At 39.3% G+C, this 18,943-nt stretch overlaps 1 protein-coding gene across 2 annotated transcripts; it reads left to right on the forward strand.

The window, feature by feature from the left end:
- Positions 1 to 227: 227 nt before the first annotated feature.
- LOC127634904 (serine/threonine-protein kinase SBK1-like) lies at positions 228 to 15,236 on the forward strand. 2 transcript variants are annotated; one of them, XM_052114654.1, is made up of 5 exons: positions 228 to 456; positions 815 to 939; positions 6,880 to 7,064; positions 7,555 to 7,757; positions 12,512 to 15,236. In XM_052114654.1, exons 2-5 carry the CDS (start codon positions 902 to 904, stop codon positions 13,283 to 13,285), a joined length of 1,200 nt encoding a protein of 399 aa, XP_051970614.1. In that variant the 5' UTR covers positions 228 to 456; positions 815 to 901; the 3' UTR covers positions 13,286 to 15,236. The 2 variants fall into 2 exon arrangements, with proteins under 2 accessions (XP_051970614.1, XP_051970613.1); XM_052114653.1 differs by having other exon boundaries at positions 228 to 939.
- Positions 15,237 to 18,943: the final 3,707 nt, after the last annotated feature.

Genomic DNA, 18,943 nt, shown 5'->3' on the forward strand with positions numbered 1-18,943 from the left:
TGGCACATGTGTTTTAAATGTTAATATTTTTTAATTTATTTGTGAACGACCCGTAAATGAAGTGCTGCACAAGTGCTGCTTTGCCATTAATTAGCATGATAATGTCACAATGCAAAGAATTTTGGGGTAAAATTAGTTACATTCACCAAAACTTAGACTCGCGTCTTGTGCGTGTAAAAAGCGCAGCGCGTGCACCTGACCCGAGTCTGCTCCACTGCGCGCGCACGCTCATCTATCGTCCTTCTCTGAACCCATCCAACCCCGCGCCTAAATTATGGGTTGCTCCTGGCTCTCTAGGGTCTTTGTGAGCACATGATCGCGTGCATGAGAGAATGGCCATTGGATGAGCTCATCCGACATCCCCAAAGGAACCCTGGATGCTGCGAGACACAGACGGACGCGACGAGAACCACCGCCATTCTTCCAAAATCCAGGAGCGGCAACGCAACGAATTAGGTCATTCACGCATAGATAAGTACAAGCACACACGCGCGCGCGCACACACACACACACACATCGTGCATCACTTCACACACACACACACATCGTGCATCACTTCACAGCTTGCTCTCAGGGCGCAGCATTTTTGAGGAGCACAAAGGAGACCAGAGAACAATACAAAACCAGCAGAACGAAACCAGGACTGTCCTTTTCCACAAATGCACAGAATGTATAAGGTTTATAAGCAGGGGAACTAGAGCAAGAACAATGCAGAGTGTGTTTTGTTTAAAAGAGCATTGATCTACATCTCCACTGCGCAGTGACCTGACCCTTCCTGAGTTTGATAAAAGTCATTGTTTTTTATCTTGTAAAGGCATGCATTTGTGGAATCCCAGTGGACAAGGAATGAATTCATAGTCACTATATCCTGATTCGGTGGAGAGAATTGGACAGCGTTGGGATGCAGGAACATGAGGGTACGCAGCAGGGCACCAGCAGGTGAGTTCAAGAGTCTGCTCATCACAGTGTGAAACTGAATCCTGACAAGTGGATTGGGTTATTTTGTTTGAAGATGGTTCAGTTTTACCTGGCGTGGAGGAAAGGAACTTGCTGTGTTTTGTTTTGCTCTGTTGGCGCCACTGTCAATTATTTATGAATTTTAAATGATGCTGATGTCAACAAAGCTGCATTGGAATTATTCTTAACATATACAATATTACATTTACAATATACAGCACAGACAATATACAATAGTAAAATAAAGTACAGTAAAGTATCAAAATTAAAATTAAAACAAATTATAAAAATAAAATGTGAATTATTTAGAACCAATTTTTTTATGATTATCCTAATACTGTATGTGTGCAATGCTGACAGATATGTCTCCATAAGTGAGCTGCACTATGTAAACATGGTGGATGTAAAGTATATATTTTTGATCATAAGAAAAGACCATTATGTATGAAAAAGATGTGTGAAATTAAGTAACATGACCCGTGTTGTAGGGCAGGTCAAAGGTCATGTTCAGGGCTTGACATGAACATAGAGAATTACGCGTTAGCGAAGAAAAGATTGTTCCGAATGTAAGGGGGAAAATTACAGCCTGTTGCATAAATCGTTTAAATATTTTTTTCCCCTCATCAATCTACACTCAATACCCCATTATGACAAAGAAAACAAAAACAGGATTTTTAGATTTATTTATTGCAAATGTATAAAAAATAACATTGACATAAGACCCTTTCTATGATATATATATATATATATATATATATATATATATATATATATATTTATATAATTACATGTATATATACACACACAAACCATTCTCATAACTGTATAAAAACTGCATAAAAAAATCTAATTGTCACTATAATCTATAAAAATGCAAAGTCATACTGCCATTTATAAATCATGGTATTATTTGTTTTCTGCCTTTAATGTATGCTAAACTCAATTTTAAACTACTGTAGTGCAGTATGTGAATCTAATGACAATCTGCATTGAGAATAATTACAATTCGTCTTATAACAAATAACATTTACAATGCAAAAAAATTCTAAATCTTCTTATTGAGGGACATTTCACCTAGAAATGAAAATTCTCTCATCATTTACTCACTCTCATGCCACCCCAGATGTGTATGACTTCCCATCTTCTGCCGAGCACAAATGAAGATTGTGAGATGATGTGATAGGTGTGGGTGAGAAACAGATCACTATTTAAATCATTTTTTACTGTAAATCTCCAATTTTACTTTCACATTCTTCTTCTTCTTTTTATTTTTTGCCGATTCACACTCTTCGTGCAAATCACCACCGACAGGGAAGAGAGGAGAATTTATAGTAAAGAAACCAAACGCAGCCAATAAACGGTGCACATCGGCTTATGACAAACTCAAAGACACAAATCAAAAGCAGAGGCAGAAAATAAGAAACACCATGACATGTGTAGATATAAAAGAATACCCATTTTACTACCATGGCTGGGTTTCCCGATAACGTTGCAACTTAAGCTTTAACAATCATCTTAACTTACATCACTTTAAAGCCAGCAGGTTAAAGTCTATACTAGCTAACATCTTTGGTGTATCAAAGTGCAAACCGCCAACTGCTGCTTAAAGCGTCATTATATTATGATACGTGACGTGTCTAACGCTGATTTGTTTGAGAATACATGAAAATATACTGTTATAAGGGGGCTTGGGTAGCTCAGTGAGTTAAGACGCTGACTACCTGGAGTTTGCAAGTTCGAATCCAGGGTGTGCTGAGTGACTACAGCCAGGTCTCCTAAGCAACCAAATTGGCCCTGTTGCTAGGGAGGGTAGAATCACATGGAGTAACCTCCTCGTGGTTGCTATAATGTGGTTCTCGCTCTCGGTGGGGTGTGTTGTGCGTGGATGCTGTGGTGGAATAGAGTGAAGACTCCACACGCGCCATGTCTCCGTGGTAATGTTGACTCAACAAATCATTGTGGAGGCAACTAAGATTCGTCCTCCACCAGCTGGAAATACAGTATGGCAACAGTACCTAATTTTTCCGCTTGGGACAAGCAATTGGGTATAGCTTTCCTAGTGCATTAAATCGTCTATATGCAAACTAACCAATGAGAATGCGGAACAATGATGCTGATTCATAGCAATAGAGCGTAAGTGGCAAAGTCCGTTTGCCTGAATCCCTCCATAAATGAAACAGATTGCAGAAAACTACCGTCATTTGGCAGTGGAATAATTTGAGGACAGAGACAAACATATTTCCAACTTTTTATAATGTAAATAAGATTTATGTTACACCTCAAATTACAATAAAACTTATATTAATGTTAATACTAATTAGTAAATCCTCTCACTCATTCTCTTGATTGGCTCGGGCATGCAGAGCATTCACAGCTTATATAGACTGCACGCCGTTGGAAAATAGTCTCATAGTCTCAAGCAAACCTGTCATTTAGCTTCTGATGACATTGGTTTAACCACTAGAGTCATTTGGACTACTTTTATGCTGCTTTTAAGGGCTTTTTGGAGCTTCAAAGTTCTGGTCACCATTCACTTGCATTGTATGGACTTACAGAGCTGAAATATCTTTCTAAAAATCTTCAGAAGAAAGAAAGTAATCTGGAATGACATGAGAGTGAGTAAATGATGAGAGAATTAAAATTTTGGGGTGAACTATCCCTTTGAGCATAATTTAATTTCTTGCTTTTCTTTTTGTTTTGCAGGGAAGTATGACCCAGACATGTTTTTGTGAGATTTACCAGAAGTTTTTATTCACAGCTAGAGAATTACACAAATTATTTCTCCGACTGTGTGGGTTAAAAAAGCTGTGAAAGGCAAGATGGAACAAGATTGCTGGTTCAATGCTGTGCAAAAAAAAAAAAAATCTATGATTAACCTAGGTCAGTGAAAATAGGAACGCTCACGAATCAATTTCTCATCGGTTTCTCAGTTGGAGGCTAAACTGGACAGGAGGTTTCCGGTGTCCAGAACCCCTGGGAGGTCACCTTAAGATCATCTAAACCCTGGCATCTTAATCCGAGACAGCCACTGTTTTTGTTGTTGCTTGCACAGTCCAGTTGCTTAGATGAGGGTCTTGTTTAGCCCGAGCACGACACGCTGTCACTATGCATGAAGCTGATATCGTGAGTCCTCATTCTAGGTCACAGTTTTATTCCCGTGAGCTGTTCTAGACATCAGGACTGTGATTCTGTTGGTGGCTTTTCTTGTTGTTTACTGAAATATTTACGAAGGCTTGACTGCTACATCTAAGAGCACACAGTCAGATACATGACTAGGGAACAGCAGGGTGGAGTGTAGAGGGCTGACAACAGGAAGCGAAAAGGAGGACACAGAGGAATAAACTGAGAAATAGACATGTGAACCCATAGGAAAGAAAAATGACAAATGAGAGCTTGTTTATATCTCTAATAGTTCATATTAGAGTACAAATAGAGACTTGTCTCTTAAGAATAACTCCACTGTAATCTCACGTGTCTCCTTTTAGAGTTTCCGAAGAGATCTCAACAATGTTTCATACTGCTTCCTAGAAAGCTAATACATTAATGGAAAGTAAATCAAGAATTCCGGGCGATTTTCTCTGAAGAAAAGGACCCCAGTATAGCTAAAGTTTTAGAAAAGATTTCAACAACACTCAGATTTGACAGGAAAGTTTGTATCGAAAGCCCCCTAGACATTTAATCATATGAATTATAAATGTTTACAATCCAATTTTCACTAAATAAAATGATAACGTAAATTTGGTTTACACAAGTGGCAATGTTAATTTCAGATAACTATATGTAACGTGATCAATGGAAAGGAGGAGGCGAGAACCGGCTTGATGATATAAATCATATTTTAATGGGAAACTTAAAAGACAGCATAAACACAAACATGACGGACATGTCCGTAAACGATCTCTCTCTCTCCCACACGGTCCCCTGCAGTCAGCCTTTAACCCTCGGAGGCATAATTATTCTAATACGGGACCGGGTGCGTAGGATCACGACCCGGCCCCGCCCTCCGCCCTGCCACACTATAATGTGATTGTAACTAGAAAGAAAGCATTTTAAGATATCTTTAATTACTCCTCAATTTACTGACATCTGAAATGAATTTTTAGATATCTAAAATACCAAATCTAAGATGTTAAAATGCATTCACACATATAAAAATTCAGCAACTGATATTTATACTAGCAACAATGTAATTAATGATACCAAAATGTGAAATTGTACTAGCAATATACACTCACCTAAAGGATTATTAGGAACACCATACTAATACTGTGTTTGACCCCCTTTCACCTTCAGAACTGCCTTAATTCTACGTGGCATTGATTCAACAAGGTGCTGAAAGCATTCTTTAGAAATGTTGGCCCATATTGATAGGATAGCATCTTGCAGTTGATGGAGCTTTGTGGGATGCACATCCAGGGCACGAAGCTCCCGTTCCACCACATCCCAAAGATGCTCTATTGGGTTGAGATCTGGTGACTGTGGGGGCCATTTTAGTACAGTGAACTCATTGTCATGTTCAAGAAACCAATTTGAAATGATTCGAGCTTTGTGACATGGTGCATTATCCTGCTGGAAGTAGCCATCAGAGGATGGGTACATGGTGGCCATAAAGGGATGGACATGGTCAGAAACAATGCTCAGGTAGGCCGTGGCATTTAAACGATACCCAATTGGCACTAAGGGCCTAAAGTGTGCCAAGAAAACATCCCCCACACCATTACACCACCACCACCAGCCTGCACAGTGGTAACAAGGCATGATGGATCCATGTTCTCATTCTGTTTATGCCAAATTCTGACTCTACCATCTGAATGTCTCAACAGAAATCAGACTCATCAGACCAGGCAACATTTTTCCAGTCTTCAACTGTCCAATTTTGGTGAGCTCTTGCAAATTGTAGCCTCTTTTTCCTATTTGTAGTGGAGATGAGTGGTACCCGGTGGGGTCTTCTGCTGTTGTAGCCCATCCGCCTCAAGGTTGTGCGTGTTGTGGCTTCACAAATGCTTTGCTGCATACCTCGGTTGTAACGAGTGGTTATTTCAGGCAAAGTTGCTCTTCTATCAGCTTGAATCAGTCGGCCCATTCTCCTTTGACCTCTAGCATCAACAAGGCATTTTCAGCCCACAGGACTGCCGCATACTGGATGTTTTTCCTTTTCACACCATTCTTTGTAAACCCTAGAAATGGTTGTGCGTGAAAATCCCAGTAACTGAGCAGATTGTGAAATACTCAGACCGGCCCGTCTGGCACCAACAACCATGCCACGCTCAAAATTGCTTAAATCACCTTTCTTTCCCATTCTGACATTCAGTTTGGAGTTCAGGAGATTGTCTTGACCAGGACCACACCCCTAAATGCATTGAAGCAACTGCCATGTGATTGGTGGATTAGATAATTGCATTAATGAGAAATTGAACAGGTGTTCCTAATAATCCTTTAGGTGAGTGTGTATATATATATATATATATATATATATATATATATATATATATATATATATATATATACAGTATATATATACAGTATATATATATATATATAGCTATACACTCTTACTGTGTGTTCAATTGTCACATTTTAATTACTGAGGAATTTTTGGAGAAATACTTCAAAATACGTCAAAATTTCAATCAAATGTAAATAAGAACTCCGTTGAGGCTTTTGAATTTTAAAACAGCAGTTTATGAACAATAAAAAAAAGCCATGGCAATCCAATGACAATCCATTAAACACTTTGCAAGCATTTATACATGTGTGTTCCCCTTCTGTCACTCACTCGACATTGTGTCGATTGTAGTGACACAAGGGGCTTCTTTTGTGTTACTACAATCGACACAACGTCATGTTCCCTCCATCAGGGAACGGGGTTACACTATTTGCAGGTGTGTGTATGTGTAATGTGTATGTGTTTGCATGTCACAGTGCCCAGGTGGGGGTACTTCCAGTGGGGCGGGGCAGCAGTACGGGTGGGGTCCCGGTTGAGGACATGCAGGCGCTGTCAATCACCCCTCTCTCCACCTCCGATGTAGAACAGCAGTATGAGCTGATTGCTCCTCTGGGGAAGGGCACCTATGGAAAAGTTGACCTGGTGGTGCACCGGACACAGGGTGAGTATGTATAAGTGTGATGTGGCTTAATGATTGAAGATCTGTGCTAGTGGCTGAAAGGTTGAGGGGTAGGTACATTGTGACACCTTAGCATTCTGCCTAACATCTTCTTTTGCATTTTGGAACATAAGAAAGATAGTCCTATTGTTTAAGAACGATATTAAGTGTGAGCAAAAGATGACAGAATTTGCAAATTTGCAGACTGTGCACAGTATAGATAAAGGAATACTGCAAAAATAGTATAGTATAGTATAAGTAGTCACTTTGTATACGAAATTACAAAATTAATCTGCTCAATAAAGAATAATGTAATTTGTAATTGTATTATAAATTAAATATCAATATACTCCTTTCACAGGATTTAGGGGGTGACTCATCATTTAGATTCATACATTTGGGTATGTTTGTGTGTGTGTTCATCATTTAGATTCATATATTTGTGTATGTTTGTGTGTGTGTGTGTGTGTGTGTGTGTGTGTGTCTTTTGCAGGCACGAAGCTCGCTCTGAAGTATGTTAGTAAGAACAAGACAAAGTTGCGCAGTTTTCTGCGTGAATACAGTCTGACTGCTGCGCTGGGCTGCAGCCCGTTCCTCATCAAAGTTCTGAACATTCTGTTTGAGACGGAGGACAGCTATGTGTTTGGCCAGGAGTATGCACCTGCGGGAGATCTGTTTGACATCATCCCACCTCAGGTATTACAATGACATCACAGCATATATTAACACTATCCAGATTTTTCCTGAGCAATTAATGGGCAACGCCATGATAATTCTAATTGCAGTTGAACTGATTCTGGTTCCGTTCTCCAAAAGAAGCAATGCAAAAAACGACCGAAATAAGTGATACAGATGGAGAACAACAACTATTTGAAGGCTTAGTTGGAGAAAAAAGAAAAACAAAGAAAATTCAGGCTCAACTTGTGCAGATGGTGGCTGTAATAACAATTCGAAATAGTTAAAAATATCAACGCAACTGACATCTGGGCGAATCTCACAAAACCTATCAAGAACATGTTCGGGTTATATTTCACATCATAATCATCCATCCATCCATCCATCCATCTTCAACCGCTTATCCGAAGTCGGGTCGCGGGGGCAGCTGCTCCAGCAGGGGGCCCCAAACTTCCCTATCCCGAGCCACATTAACCAACTCTGACTGGGGGACCCCGAGGCGTTCCCAGGCCAGTGTGGAGATGTAATCTCTCCACCTAGTCCTGGGTCTTCCCCGAGGCCTCCTCCCAGCTGGACGTGCCTGAAACACCTCCCTAGGGAGGCAGCCAGGGGGCACCTTACCAGATGCCCAAACCACCTCAACTGACTCCTTTCAATGCAAAGGAGCAGCGGCTCTACTCCGAGCTCCTCACGGATGACTGAGCTCCTCACCCTATCTCTAAGGGAGAAGCCCGCCACCCATCTGAGGAAGCCCATTTTGGCCTCTTGTACTCGCGACCTAGTTCTTTCGGTCATGACCCAACCTTCATGACCATAGGTGAGGGTAGGAACAAAAATTGACCGGTAGATCGAGAGCTTTGCCTTTCGGCTCAGCTCTCTTTTCGTGACAATGGTGCGATAGAGCGAGTGCAATACCGCCCCCGCTGCCCCGATTCTCCGGCCAACCTCCCGCTAAAGAAAAAAGTTTTTTTGGCTCTGTGCAAAAAAGGTCCCCAAAATAGGCCTCAACCACCATCAGTGTGCAGCATCCACCTGTATGATGCAACAGAAGCCATGTGCGCCAGTACACTCACCACACACCAGCTACTGGGCTATTGAGGGGAAATTAGCCAGGACACTGGGTTTACACCCCTATTCTTTTTGAGAAGTATCCTGGGGTTTTCAGGGGTTTTTGATGTAGAGGGAATGTCATGTTGGTCGGGGCACCACTGCAGCAGTATCAAAAGCGAAAGGGGTACTTATGTGGTGGTATCAAGCATAGGCGGGAGCTGCTGCAGCGGTATTCAGCGTGGTTGGGCGCTACGGCACAGTATCAAGTGAGGCACTGTTGCGGTGGTACCAAGTGGGGTGCTGCTGTGGCAGAATCAAGTGGGGCACACATGGCTTTATTACGTTTACACATGCCTGTAAGGAAAGCACAAGGTTACTTTGGATGTTATAACAAGCTCTATTTATTATGTGTTGGGCTCATTTTGACCATGAGCAAAATAAATACAATTGTGAAGGCTAACGGGAAATGCTAAAGGCTCTTAAGGCCACCACTGCACCACCACTGCATTCAAACAGGAGAGTTCATACTACGTTTCGGACGGGAGAGCCCATGGAGTGAATGACGTGAGATTTCACACTGCATTCGAATGGGAGAGCCTGCATTGCGGTCGAACGGGACAGCCTGCGACCAGTGTGCTGAGGCTCACACCGCATTCGAATGGGAGAGCCCACACTTCAACTCGACAGGAGAGCCTGCATAGAATTCGAACGGGAGGGCCCACGCTGTGATTCAAACAGGAGAACCTGTGGCCAAATTGCATAGGCTCACACTGCGTCCGAACACTCGAAGGGTGGGTGGCGCAGAGTAAAGAACCTGGCCGAATTGCGGTTTGTGATGAGTATATATTTACGAGCTATGCCTGTAGACTTTGAATAAGAGGAAAAATAAAGAGGAAACAGGAAACATGATTGTGGTGTTGTGGGAGATTTAGTGGCAAGGCCTGAAAGGTTCTGCATTTGCGGCACCTGGACGACATATTTGTGCTGCTTTGCAATGTGGTGGGAGGTTGTTGCATGGTACGAAGGACACCGTAGTTGCGGCACGTGGACAGCACATTTGTGCTGCTTAGGGATGTTTTGAGACAAAGGCAGGAGCACCGCAGTTGTGCTTTCTTTAACTAGAATGGTTACCATTTTTGTCTCCTCGATAAGTACTGGTCTTGGAAAGAAACCCCTGCGGAGTATGACTGCTCCCTGATGTACAATATACGTCAATAATGCTGAGAGGAAGCAAGACATGTTGCAGGATGATTATGAATGAGTTGGGACGTGGCGCATGATCCGCCTCTTGCAGAGCTGAATTTGGCTTGTCTCTGTTAGGACAGAATCGATGTAGAACTGCAGTGTGCTGTGGAATGGTCAGAGCGATTGCTGTGCGGCAGCGAGCTTGCATTAAAATGTCTGCGTTGGTTTGAAAAGAAGTTGTCATTAGATTATCGGTCGATTGAAAGGAGTTCTGTGTTCAGAATGAAATAAATCACGCTCCGAAGGGCACTTTGGAGGGGGAAACGATCGTGATATTCATGTTAGAAGATGACGAACAATCGCTGGAAAGAGCACGCCCTGAACAAGCTGCAGCGAGGTAATGAGGCTGTCGGGCATCACCTGTGTGGCAGAACCTGATTCAAAATGCTGGGGGTTGAAATGGTGGTTGGATTCGATTGATAGTTAATCTTTGTTTCTCTTGCTTTCAAATAAAAATGGAATTCTTATGGCATGAAGTTGGAACGGCACCCATTCGCGGAGGCACATATGAGCAGTCGTAGAGAGCTGTTTCACATTTTCAAAGTGCAGGAGCAGCCAGTTTGTGGCAGCAACTTCACGCTATAAACTGCTTCGGTGAATGGAGCATAGAAAGACATTGTTTGCACAGGTTTTATTTTTTGGATCATATTTGATAAATTAGGCTATAAATGTCATTATCCTCCTGAAGCCCAGCAAATCATTTTTGTGTAGGACAGTGGTTCCCAACCCTGTTCCTGGAGGCCCCCCAACACTACACATTTTGGATATCTGCCTAATCAAACACACCTGATTCAACTTGTGCTCTCATTACTGGAGACTCCAAGACATGAATTGGGTGTGTCAGAAAAGGGAGAAATACAAAATGTGCTTTCCAGAACAGGGTTGGGAGCCACTGGTGTAGGATATTTGTTATGTAAGTTGTTCTTAGCCCAAACATGCTACAGTGGTAAAGTTTGGGGTATTATCAGAGGACTCCCTGGGCTTTCCAGAGATACCAAATGTTTGAGAGTTTGGCCATGACAACTTCATGCCCTTGGTCTATAAATATGGATTGAACTGTATCACAGTTAAATTCAGCACATCAAATACAATATGAATAAAACACGTTTTTCAATAACATTTTTTATCATATATATTTTATGCACCAAACACAATATTGATATTTACAAAAGTGACATTTTAAAACTTTTTTTGCAGGGTCTAAGGAACTTATGGTAAGATGACATCATTATAGCTTGTAATGTAAAATAATGAGATCTTAATAATGGCAGAGCAGGCTGCATATATGAAAATACACAGAAATATTCATGCCCGTTTTAAATATATCTTATAAAAATTATATGTCAGAATTTTCAAAGCTCTCAGATTTTTTTTTATGTACTTTTTATATTGGGCATGGATGGAATGTAATTGTGATTGAGAGATATTCCTCAAAAAGCCATTGTATCATATTTGATGCATGTAAACTCAACATGCTTTTTCAATAAAATAATATAATTTATTTTAACCAAGCACAAGTTGCTTATATTCAGCAAATACTCATTTTAAAATATTAGTAACACTATAATCATTACTGTCAATTTCACTTAAATAAAATAAGCTTTCATTTATCCCAACATAAGATTAATTTATTGCAGAAGTCTGCCGCCATTTTAAATAGATCGACATAAACATTGAAACCACTTTTTTTTTTTTTACCACAAATAACCTCTAGATGGTGCCAAAAACATGTGAAACTTACATACCATTTGTTCTTTGGCAATTTAGTTTGAACAGAGAGTGAGACAGGAGCCATTAAACATTGTGTATCATATTTGATACATACAGAATTATGTATACCATATTTAACACCATGGTTATTACAGTAAAACTATGGTTAATTTTACCTGGATCAAACCTTTCTCTCTCCAACTTTCATCGTGACCAAATCACTGTGAGAAAATCAACATTTATATTCATTTGTATTTATTATTATAAGTAGTATTGAAGTAAATATTATTTTTTGAGTGGAGACAGGAAACAGTGGGACAAAAGACTGTTTCGAACCTGGGTCATCTGCACAAAAAAAGCACATGCACATGTCGTTACACCCCACTCCACTGCAGCAAGGGGTGCCATTTGTCTTCAATTTCTGTATTTCTACCAGACTGTTGGAGTGCAAATAGCCGCACTGTGTGGCAGGTGCTATTTACTTAGTGCAAATAGTCATTCCAATATTTTTTGTGAAATATGGACCAAAAATAAAATGACTGTACATGTGTTGCTGAGATTTTCCCTATCAGTATCTAACCTTTGTCTATAGAAAACTAGGTCGACCAAGGTCAACTGCAATTGGCTACTTAATCCCTAATTCACGCTGAGACTTAGTGCCGTATAATTATAATATATACTCTCAATATCCCGTCCCCTTTGTCATACTGTATGATGATTTGTCCTAAACACCATGTTCCTTTTGTTTGTGTTTTTCTTTCTCATCTCAGGCTGGTTTGCCAGAGGAAATGGTCAAACGTTGCGTTCAGCAGCTGGGTTTAGCTTTGGACTTCATGCACAGTAAAAGTCTCGTCCATCGAGACGTGAAGCCAGAAAACGTTCTCCTTTTTGACCGTGAGTGTCGACGTGTCAAATTGGCCGATTTAGGTATGACACGCCGGGCGGGCAGCAGAATCAAACGGATCAGCGGTACCATCCCCTACACCGCGGCCGAGGTGTGCCAGGCCTTGGTATCGGAGGGTATCGTTGTGGCAACGACCCAGGACGTGTGGGCATTTGGAGTTTTGCTGTTCTGCATGCTTACGGGAAACTTCCCTTGGGAAGCCGCGTTGCCTAGCGATGCATTCTTTTCAGAATTTCAGCGCTGGCAGCAGGGGGCTTGTCCGCCCGGCATCGTACCGTCCCAGTGGCGGCGCTTTTCTGACAATGCACTACGTATGTTCGGCCGGCTGTTGGCGCTGGAGCCAGAGCGGCGCTGTGGCGTTAAAGAGGTGTTTTACTTCCTGAAATATGACCTACTTAATCATCATCGCCATAGAGCTTCCTGCCGGGCGTCGAGGGGAGCTTCAACGCGGTACTCCACCCACAGACATGCGGAGCCCTCCCCTCCTTCGGGCACATCCTGTCTACGCCCCACCCCCCTCAAACGTAGCATCCTATCTGAGCCACTTTCTTCTAGGGAGGATACATCCAAAAGTCCATCTCCAAACCGTCAAGACAAGAGTAAAATTATGATGACCACTCCCATTGAAATTTGCGTATAAAGCCAATACCGCGGGTCTCAAGTATGGTTTTCAATGGATGACCTGAGGATTTTCAAACAAAAAGGTAGCAATTTCACTTCAAAAAAGCCCGTCCCATGTTTACTAGATGGCAAGAATGACAACAGGCTCCGTATTTGGGAGTCTATTGCACATAAACTGACATAAATGTGGGTCCTAAAAACTCTCTGAACTGTTATCTGGTGACTCTGAATAGGAAATGCAAACAATTTGTAGATTTGTCACTTAAGCTCTAGCGATTTAGCCAGAAGTTTCACAAGAAAAAAAAGAAGTTAAACATTACCGCTTTACTTAAAAAAAAGAGTTCACCCAAAAACAAAAATTGTGTCATCGTGTCTTTTCCGTAAAAAATTCTGAGACCTTCCATAGCTCCAAAAATGACAAACAAAAAGTAACTCAACTTGTAAGCTATATTTGAAGTCTTCTGAAGCCATATGATAGTTTAGCGGGAGGAAAAGACACAAATTTAAGTCGATGAAAATCGAATTCATGCTTACGTTCATGTAAGGACGTGTTGTGCCAGTTTAAATATCAATTATGTCAAATTGTTGGCAATTTTTAGAGTTGAATGAGGTTTTCGGTCTCAAATGTAGGCCTTTTCCTTACACAATGCTATTATATGTCTTCAAAAGACTTGGATTATATTATATTGTACTTTTTTTGTCATTTATGGGGCTTTTTTTTCAATCATATGGGTCTAGAATTACATGAGGGTAAGAAAAGATGGCAGCATTTTCATTTTTGTGTGAACTAACCCTTTTTTAATGTGCTGCAGCTTCCAGGACTTCACTTTTAGTGCATTGAAACCAAAATGTTCCCTGAGGAATGGAAGATATTTCCCACATCATCTTTTCTTTGTGGAGGCTAATCATCACGTGACTTTCAATCCAGTACATGCACCAGTAGAAGACATATTTAAACTGGATTTTTCTTTTTCTGTTTTGTTTTAAGAGACAACAGTTTATAACAGAACTCAATGCCACGTTGACTTGGAGACATCACTGCCTACTTGTTGAACATCTGAAAGACACAGATACTCAGAAAGACATTCTTCTAAGCTTCCTTTGCTGTACGTATAGAATTGTGTTTAGGAATAATGGCAGTCTCCGTAGATTACAGGGATTTTATTATGTGTTTGTAATTGCGGTGTGTATTTAAGCACTAACTTTCTACAAGATCTTTCAAGAAATGCATCAGGAGCATTCATTTTCGTGGGAGGGTTTTAGAATAGCTCAACTGAGACACGTTTTCTGTGTTTTCATATAATGGGTCAATTAGGTAAGGAAAGCCTCAAAGGACTGCTCAAAAACACAAGAACATCTGCTCTCTAGAACATTGTGACTGTGTTTTGTCAGGTATAGTGCTAATTTGTAGCTTATTTTATATCAGAGAACAAACAATTAATTAACTAACTTGAACAGAGATTATTATAGATTTAAAGGATCCGTAATGGTTCACCAAAATTTGTCATCATGAGGGTGAGTAAATAATGACAGCATTTTCATTTTGGGATAAACAATTTCTTTATTTAAGTGTATGTTTACATAGAATGTAATATATTGATTTAGGTGGTAGAGAACTGTTACAGTCTTTAGGATACTTCTGTTGCAAATGAGCACAAGTATTTTCTCATCAACAATAAAGTCAGAGGACAGATTACAAGACATACTACACACAATGTAAACACATTGAAGGGATGCTCTGTTATGACAAAATAATCTTAATAGTTTATTAGTGATGGATTTTGTTATTTTATAAAAGACTGTTTTGGACAAAGAATATGGTTATATTACAAAGTGTTCAAAGGACATTGGAATATCCACTTAAAGGAACAATAGTTGGTGTTTATTAATGATTATATATGTAAGCTGCTGTAAGAATTTTGTTGTAGATTGTTCTGACTGTTAAACGGCTAATTAAACAGCTTAAATGCACAGCAAATTGCCTTTACTTGTGTTTTTATTAGCTATATGACCAGTCCTTTTTGCAGAATGGCTCTGTTTCGCAGCTGTATCAACTAATTTGTTGAACCACCAATTATTTATCCATAACATGCCTTCAGGATGTAACAACTTGTTTCTTACAAGAGTGGTTTTATAGTAAAAAAAAAAAAAAGTGATACATAGATTTTTTTTCTGCCTGAACATGTTGTAATATGCATCAGCCAAAAAGAAAGGAAAAGCAACAGGTTATGTTAGAGTAACATAAGGTTTATTACATTTTGTAGCTTTCTATTGTGCAATTTAATGAGAGTGTGTGTGCTGCATAATGAGCTATATTTATATTTAGAGACATTATAAGGGGAGGAGATAGAGCACTCGTATAAATATGAATGGGAGAAATTGTTACGCTAAATATGTCGGCAGTAGTCCAGATTTACATTAGAAGAGCCAATCCCATTTTTGATACAGTTACTGTTTGTTTAATCTAGAACATGCACATTAGCTAGATCAGCCTTAAAATACCTTTTATATAAGCTTGATTTGATTCGTTTGTTACACAGTTGTCAGATGTTATTTGAACGTAATCCTGAAAATCTCCCCACTTTCTCCACTGAAGTAGAGAAGCTGTATTTGTATGACTTAAAATAGCTGTCCGTAGTATTATGAACTTGGCCACCAAGTGAATTGACTTGCCTTAGGGACTTTGGCAATAGTGCATTGCATTACAATGAGATAATGTAAATATTTAATATGTTAAACTGAGGTAATGTAAAATATTTAAAGCATTACGGTAAAGATAGTATTTTTTGCTTTAAAATTAAGTTACTTAAATAATTACAGCATCACACTGATGTAATGTAAATGTTTTCAGGATTATAGGAAGATAATGTAAAATATTTACAGAATTACAGACTGGTAGTGTAAATGTTTACAGTGTTACAGGGAGGTAATGTAAATGTTTACAGTGTTACAGGGAGGCAATGTAAATATTTACAGGATTACAGGGAGGTAATGTAAATATTTACAGGATTACAGGGAGGTAATGTAAATGTTTACAGTGTTACAGGGAGGCAATGTAAATATTTACAGGTTTACAGGGAGGTAATGTAAATATTTACAGGATTACAGGGAGGTAATGTAAATGTTTACAGTGTTACAGGGAGGCAATGTAAATGTTTACAGTGTTACAGGGAGGCAATGTAAATATTTACAGGATTACAGGGAGGTAATGTAAATGTTTACAGTGTTACAGGGAGGCAATGTAAATATTTACAGGATTACAGGGAGGCAATGTAAATATTTACAGGATTACAGGGCGGTAATGTAAATGTTTACAGTGTTACAGGGAGGTAATGTAAATGTTTACAGTGTTACAGGGAGGCAATGTAAATATTTACAGGATTACAGGGAGGCAATGTAAATATTTACAGGATTACAGGGATGTAATGTAAATGTTTACAGTGTTACAGGGAGGCAATGTAAATATTTACAGGATTACAGGGAGGTAATGTAACTATTTACAGGATTACAGGGAGGTAATGTAAATGTTTACAGTGTTACAGGGAGGCAATGTAAATATTTACAGGATTACAGGGAGGTAATGTAAATGTTTACAGGATTACAGGGACGTAATGTAAATGTTTACAGTGTTACAGGGAGGCAATGTAAATATTTACAGGATTACAGGGAGGTAATGTAAATATTTACAGGATTACAGGGCGGCAATGTAAATGTTTACAGTGTTACAGGGAGGCAATGTAAATATTTACAGGATTACAGGGTGGTAATGTAAATATTTACAGGATTACAGGGACGTAATGTAAATGTTTACAGTGTTACAGGGAGGCAATGTAAATATTTACAGGATTACAGGGAGGCAATGTAAATATTTACAGGATTACAGGGAGACAATGTAAATATTTACAGGATTACAGGGAGACAATGTAAATATTTACAGGATTACAGGGAGGCAATGTAAATGTTTACAGTGTTACAGGGAGGTAATGTAAATGTTTACAGTGTTACAGGGAGGAAATGTAAATATTTACAGGATTACAGAGAGGCAATGTAAATATTTACAGGATTACAGGGAGACAATGTAAATATTTACAGGATTACAGGGAGGCAATGTAAATATTTACAGGATTACAGGGAGACAATGTAAATATTTACAGGATTACAGGGAGACAATGTAAATATTTACAGGATTACAGGGAGGCAATGTAAATATTTACAGGATTACAGGGAGACAATGTAAATATTTACAGGATTACAGGGAGGCAATGTAAATGTTTACAGTGTTACAGGGAGGCAATGTAAGTATTTACAGGATTACAGAGAGGCAATGTAAATATTTACAGGATTACAGGGAGGCAACGTAAATATTTACAGGATTACAGAGAGGCAATGTAAATATTTAGCCTACAGGATTACAGAGAGGCAATGTAAATATTTACAGGATTACAGGGAGGCAATGTAAATATTTACAGGATTACAGAGAGGCAATGTAAATGTTTACAGGATTACAGGGACGTAATGTAAATGTTTACAGTGTTACAGGAGGCAATGTAAATATTTACAGGATTACAGGAGGTAATGTAAATATTTACAGGATTACAGCGGCAATGTAAATGTTTACAGTGTTACAGGGAGGCAATGTAAATATTTACAGGATTACAGGGTGGTAATGTAAATATTTACAGGATTATAGGGACGTAATGTAAATGTTTACAGTGTTACAGGGAGGCAATGTAAATATTTACAGGATTACAGGGAGGCAATGTAAATATTTACAGGATTACAGGGAGACAATGTAAATATTTACAGGATTACAGGGAGGCAATGTAAATGTTTACAGTGTTACAGGGAGGTAATGTAAATGTTTACAGTGTTACAGGGAGGAAATGTAAATATTTACAGGATTACAGAGAGGCAATGTAAATATTTACAGGATTACAGGGAGGCAATGTAAATATTTACAGGATTCCAGGGAGACAATGTAAATATTTACAGGATTACAGGGAGGCAATGTAAATATTTACAGGATTACAGGGAGACAATGTAAATATTTACAGGATTACAGGGAGGCAATGTAAATATTTACAGGATTACAGGGAGACAATGTAAATATTTACAGGATTACAGGGAGGTAATGTAAATGTTTACAGTGTTACAGGGAGGCAATGTAAGTATTTACAGGATTACAGGGAGGCAATGTAAATATTTACAGGATTACAGGGAGGCAATGTAAATGTTTACAGTGTTACAGGGAGGCAATGTAAATATTTACAGGATTACAGGGCGGTAATGTAAATGTTTACAGGATTACAGGGAGACAATGTAAATATTTACAGGATTACAGGGAGGTAATGTAAATGTTTACAGTGTTACAGGGAGGCAATGTAAATCTTTACAGGATTACAGGGAGGCAATGTAAATATTTACAGGATTACAGGGAGGTAATGTAAATGTTTACAGTGTTACAGGGAGGCAATGTAAATATTTACAGGATTACAGGGCGGCAATGTAAATGTTTACAGTGTTACAGGGAGGCAATGTAAATATTTACAGGATTACAGGGAGGCAATGTAAATATTTACAGGATTACAGGGAGGCAATGTAAATATTTACAGGATTACAGAGAGGCAATGTAAATATTTACAGGATTAAAGGGAGGCAATGTAAATATTTACAGGAT

Source organism: Xyrauchen texanus, chromosome 42 (assembly GCF_025860055.1).
Source record: "Xyrauchen texanus isolate HMW12.3.18 chromosome 42, RBS_HiC_50CHRs, whole genome shotgun sequence".
In the NCBI taxonomy this organism is placed as follows: Eukaryota; Metazoa; Chordata; class Actinopteri; order Cypriniformes; family Catostomidae; genus Xyrauchen; species Xyrauchen texanus.

Excerpts from the sequence above, each read along its gene's own strand:
- LOC127634904 (XM_052114653.1), top strand. The coding sequence starts at position 902 with ATGCAGGAACATGAGGGTACGCAGCAGGGCACCAGCAG. Across the intron at positions 940-6,879 it reads ACGCAGCAGGGCACCAGCAG|TGCCCAGGTGGGGGTACTTC; the intron begins GTGAGTTCAAGA and ends TGCATGTCACAG. Across the intron at positions 7,065-7,554 it reads GGTGGTGCACCGGACACAGG|GCACGAAGCTCGCTCTGAAG; the intron begins GTGAGTATGTAT and ends TGTCTTTTGCAG.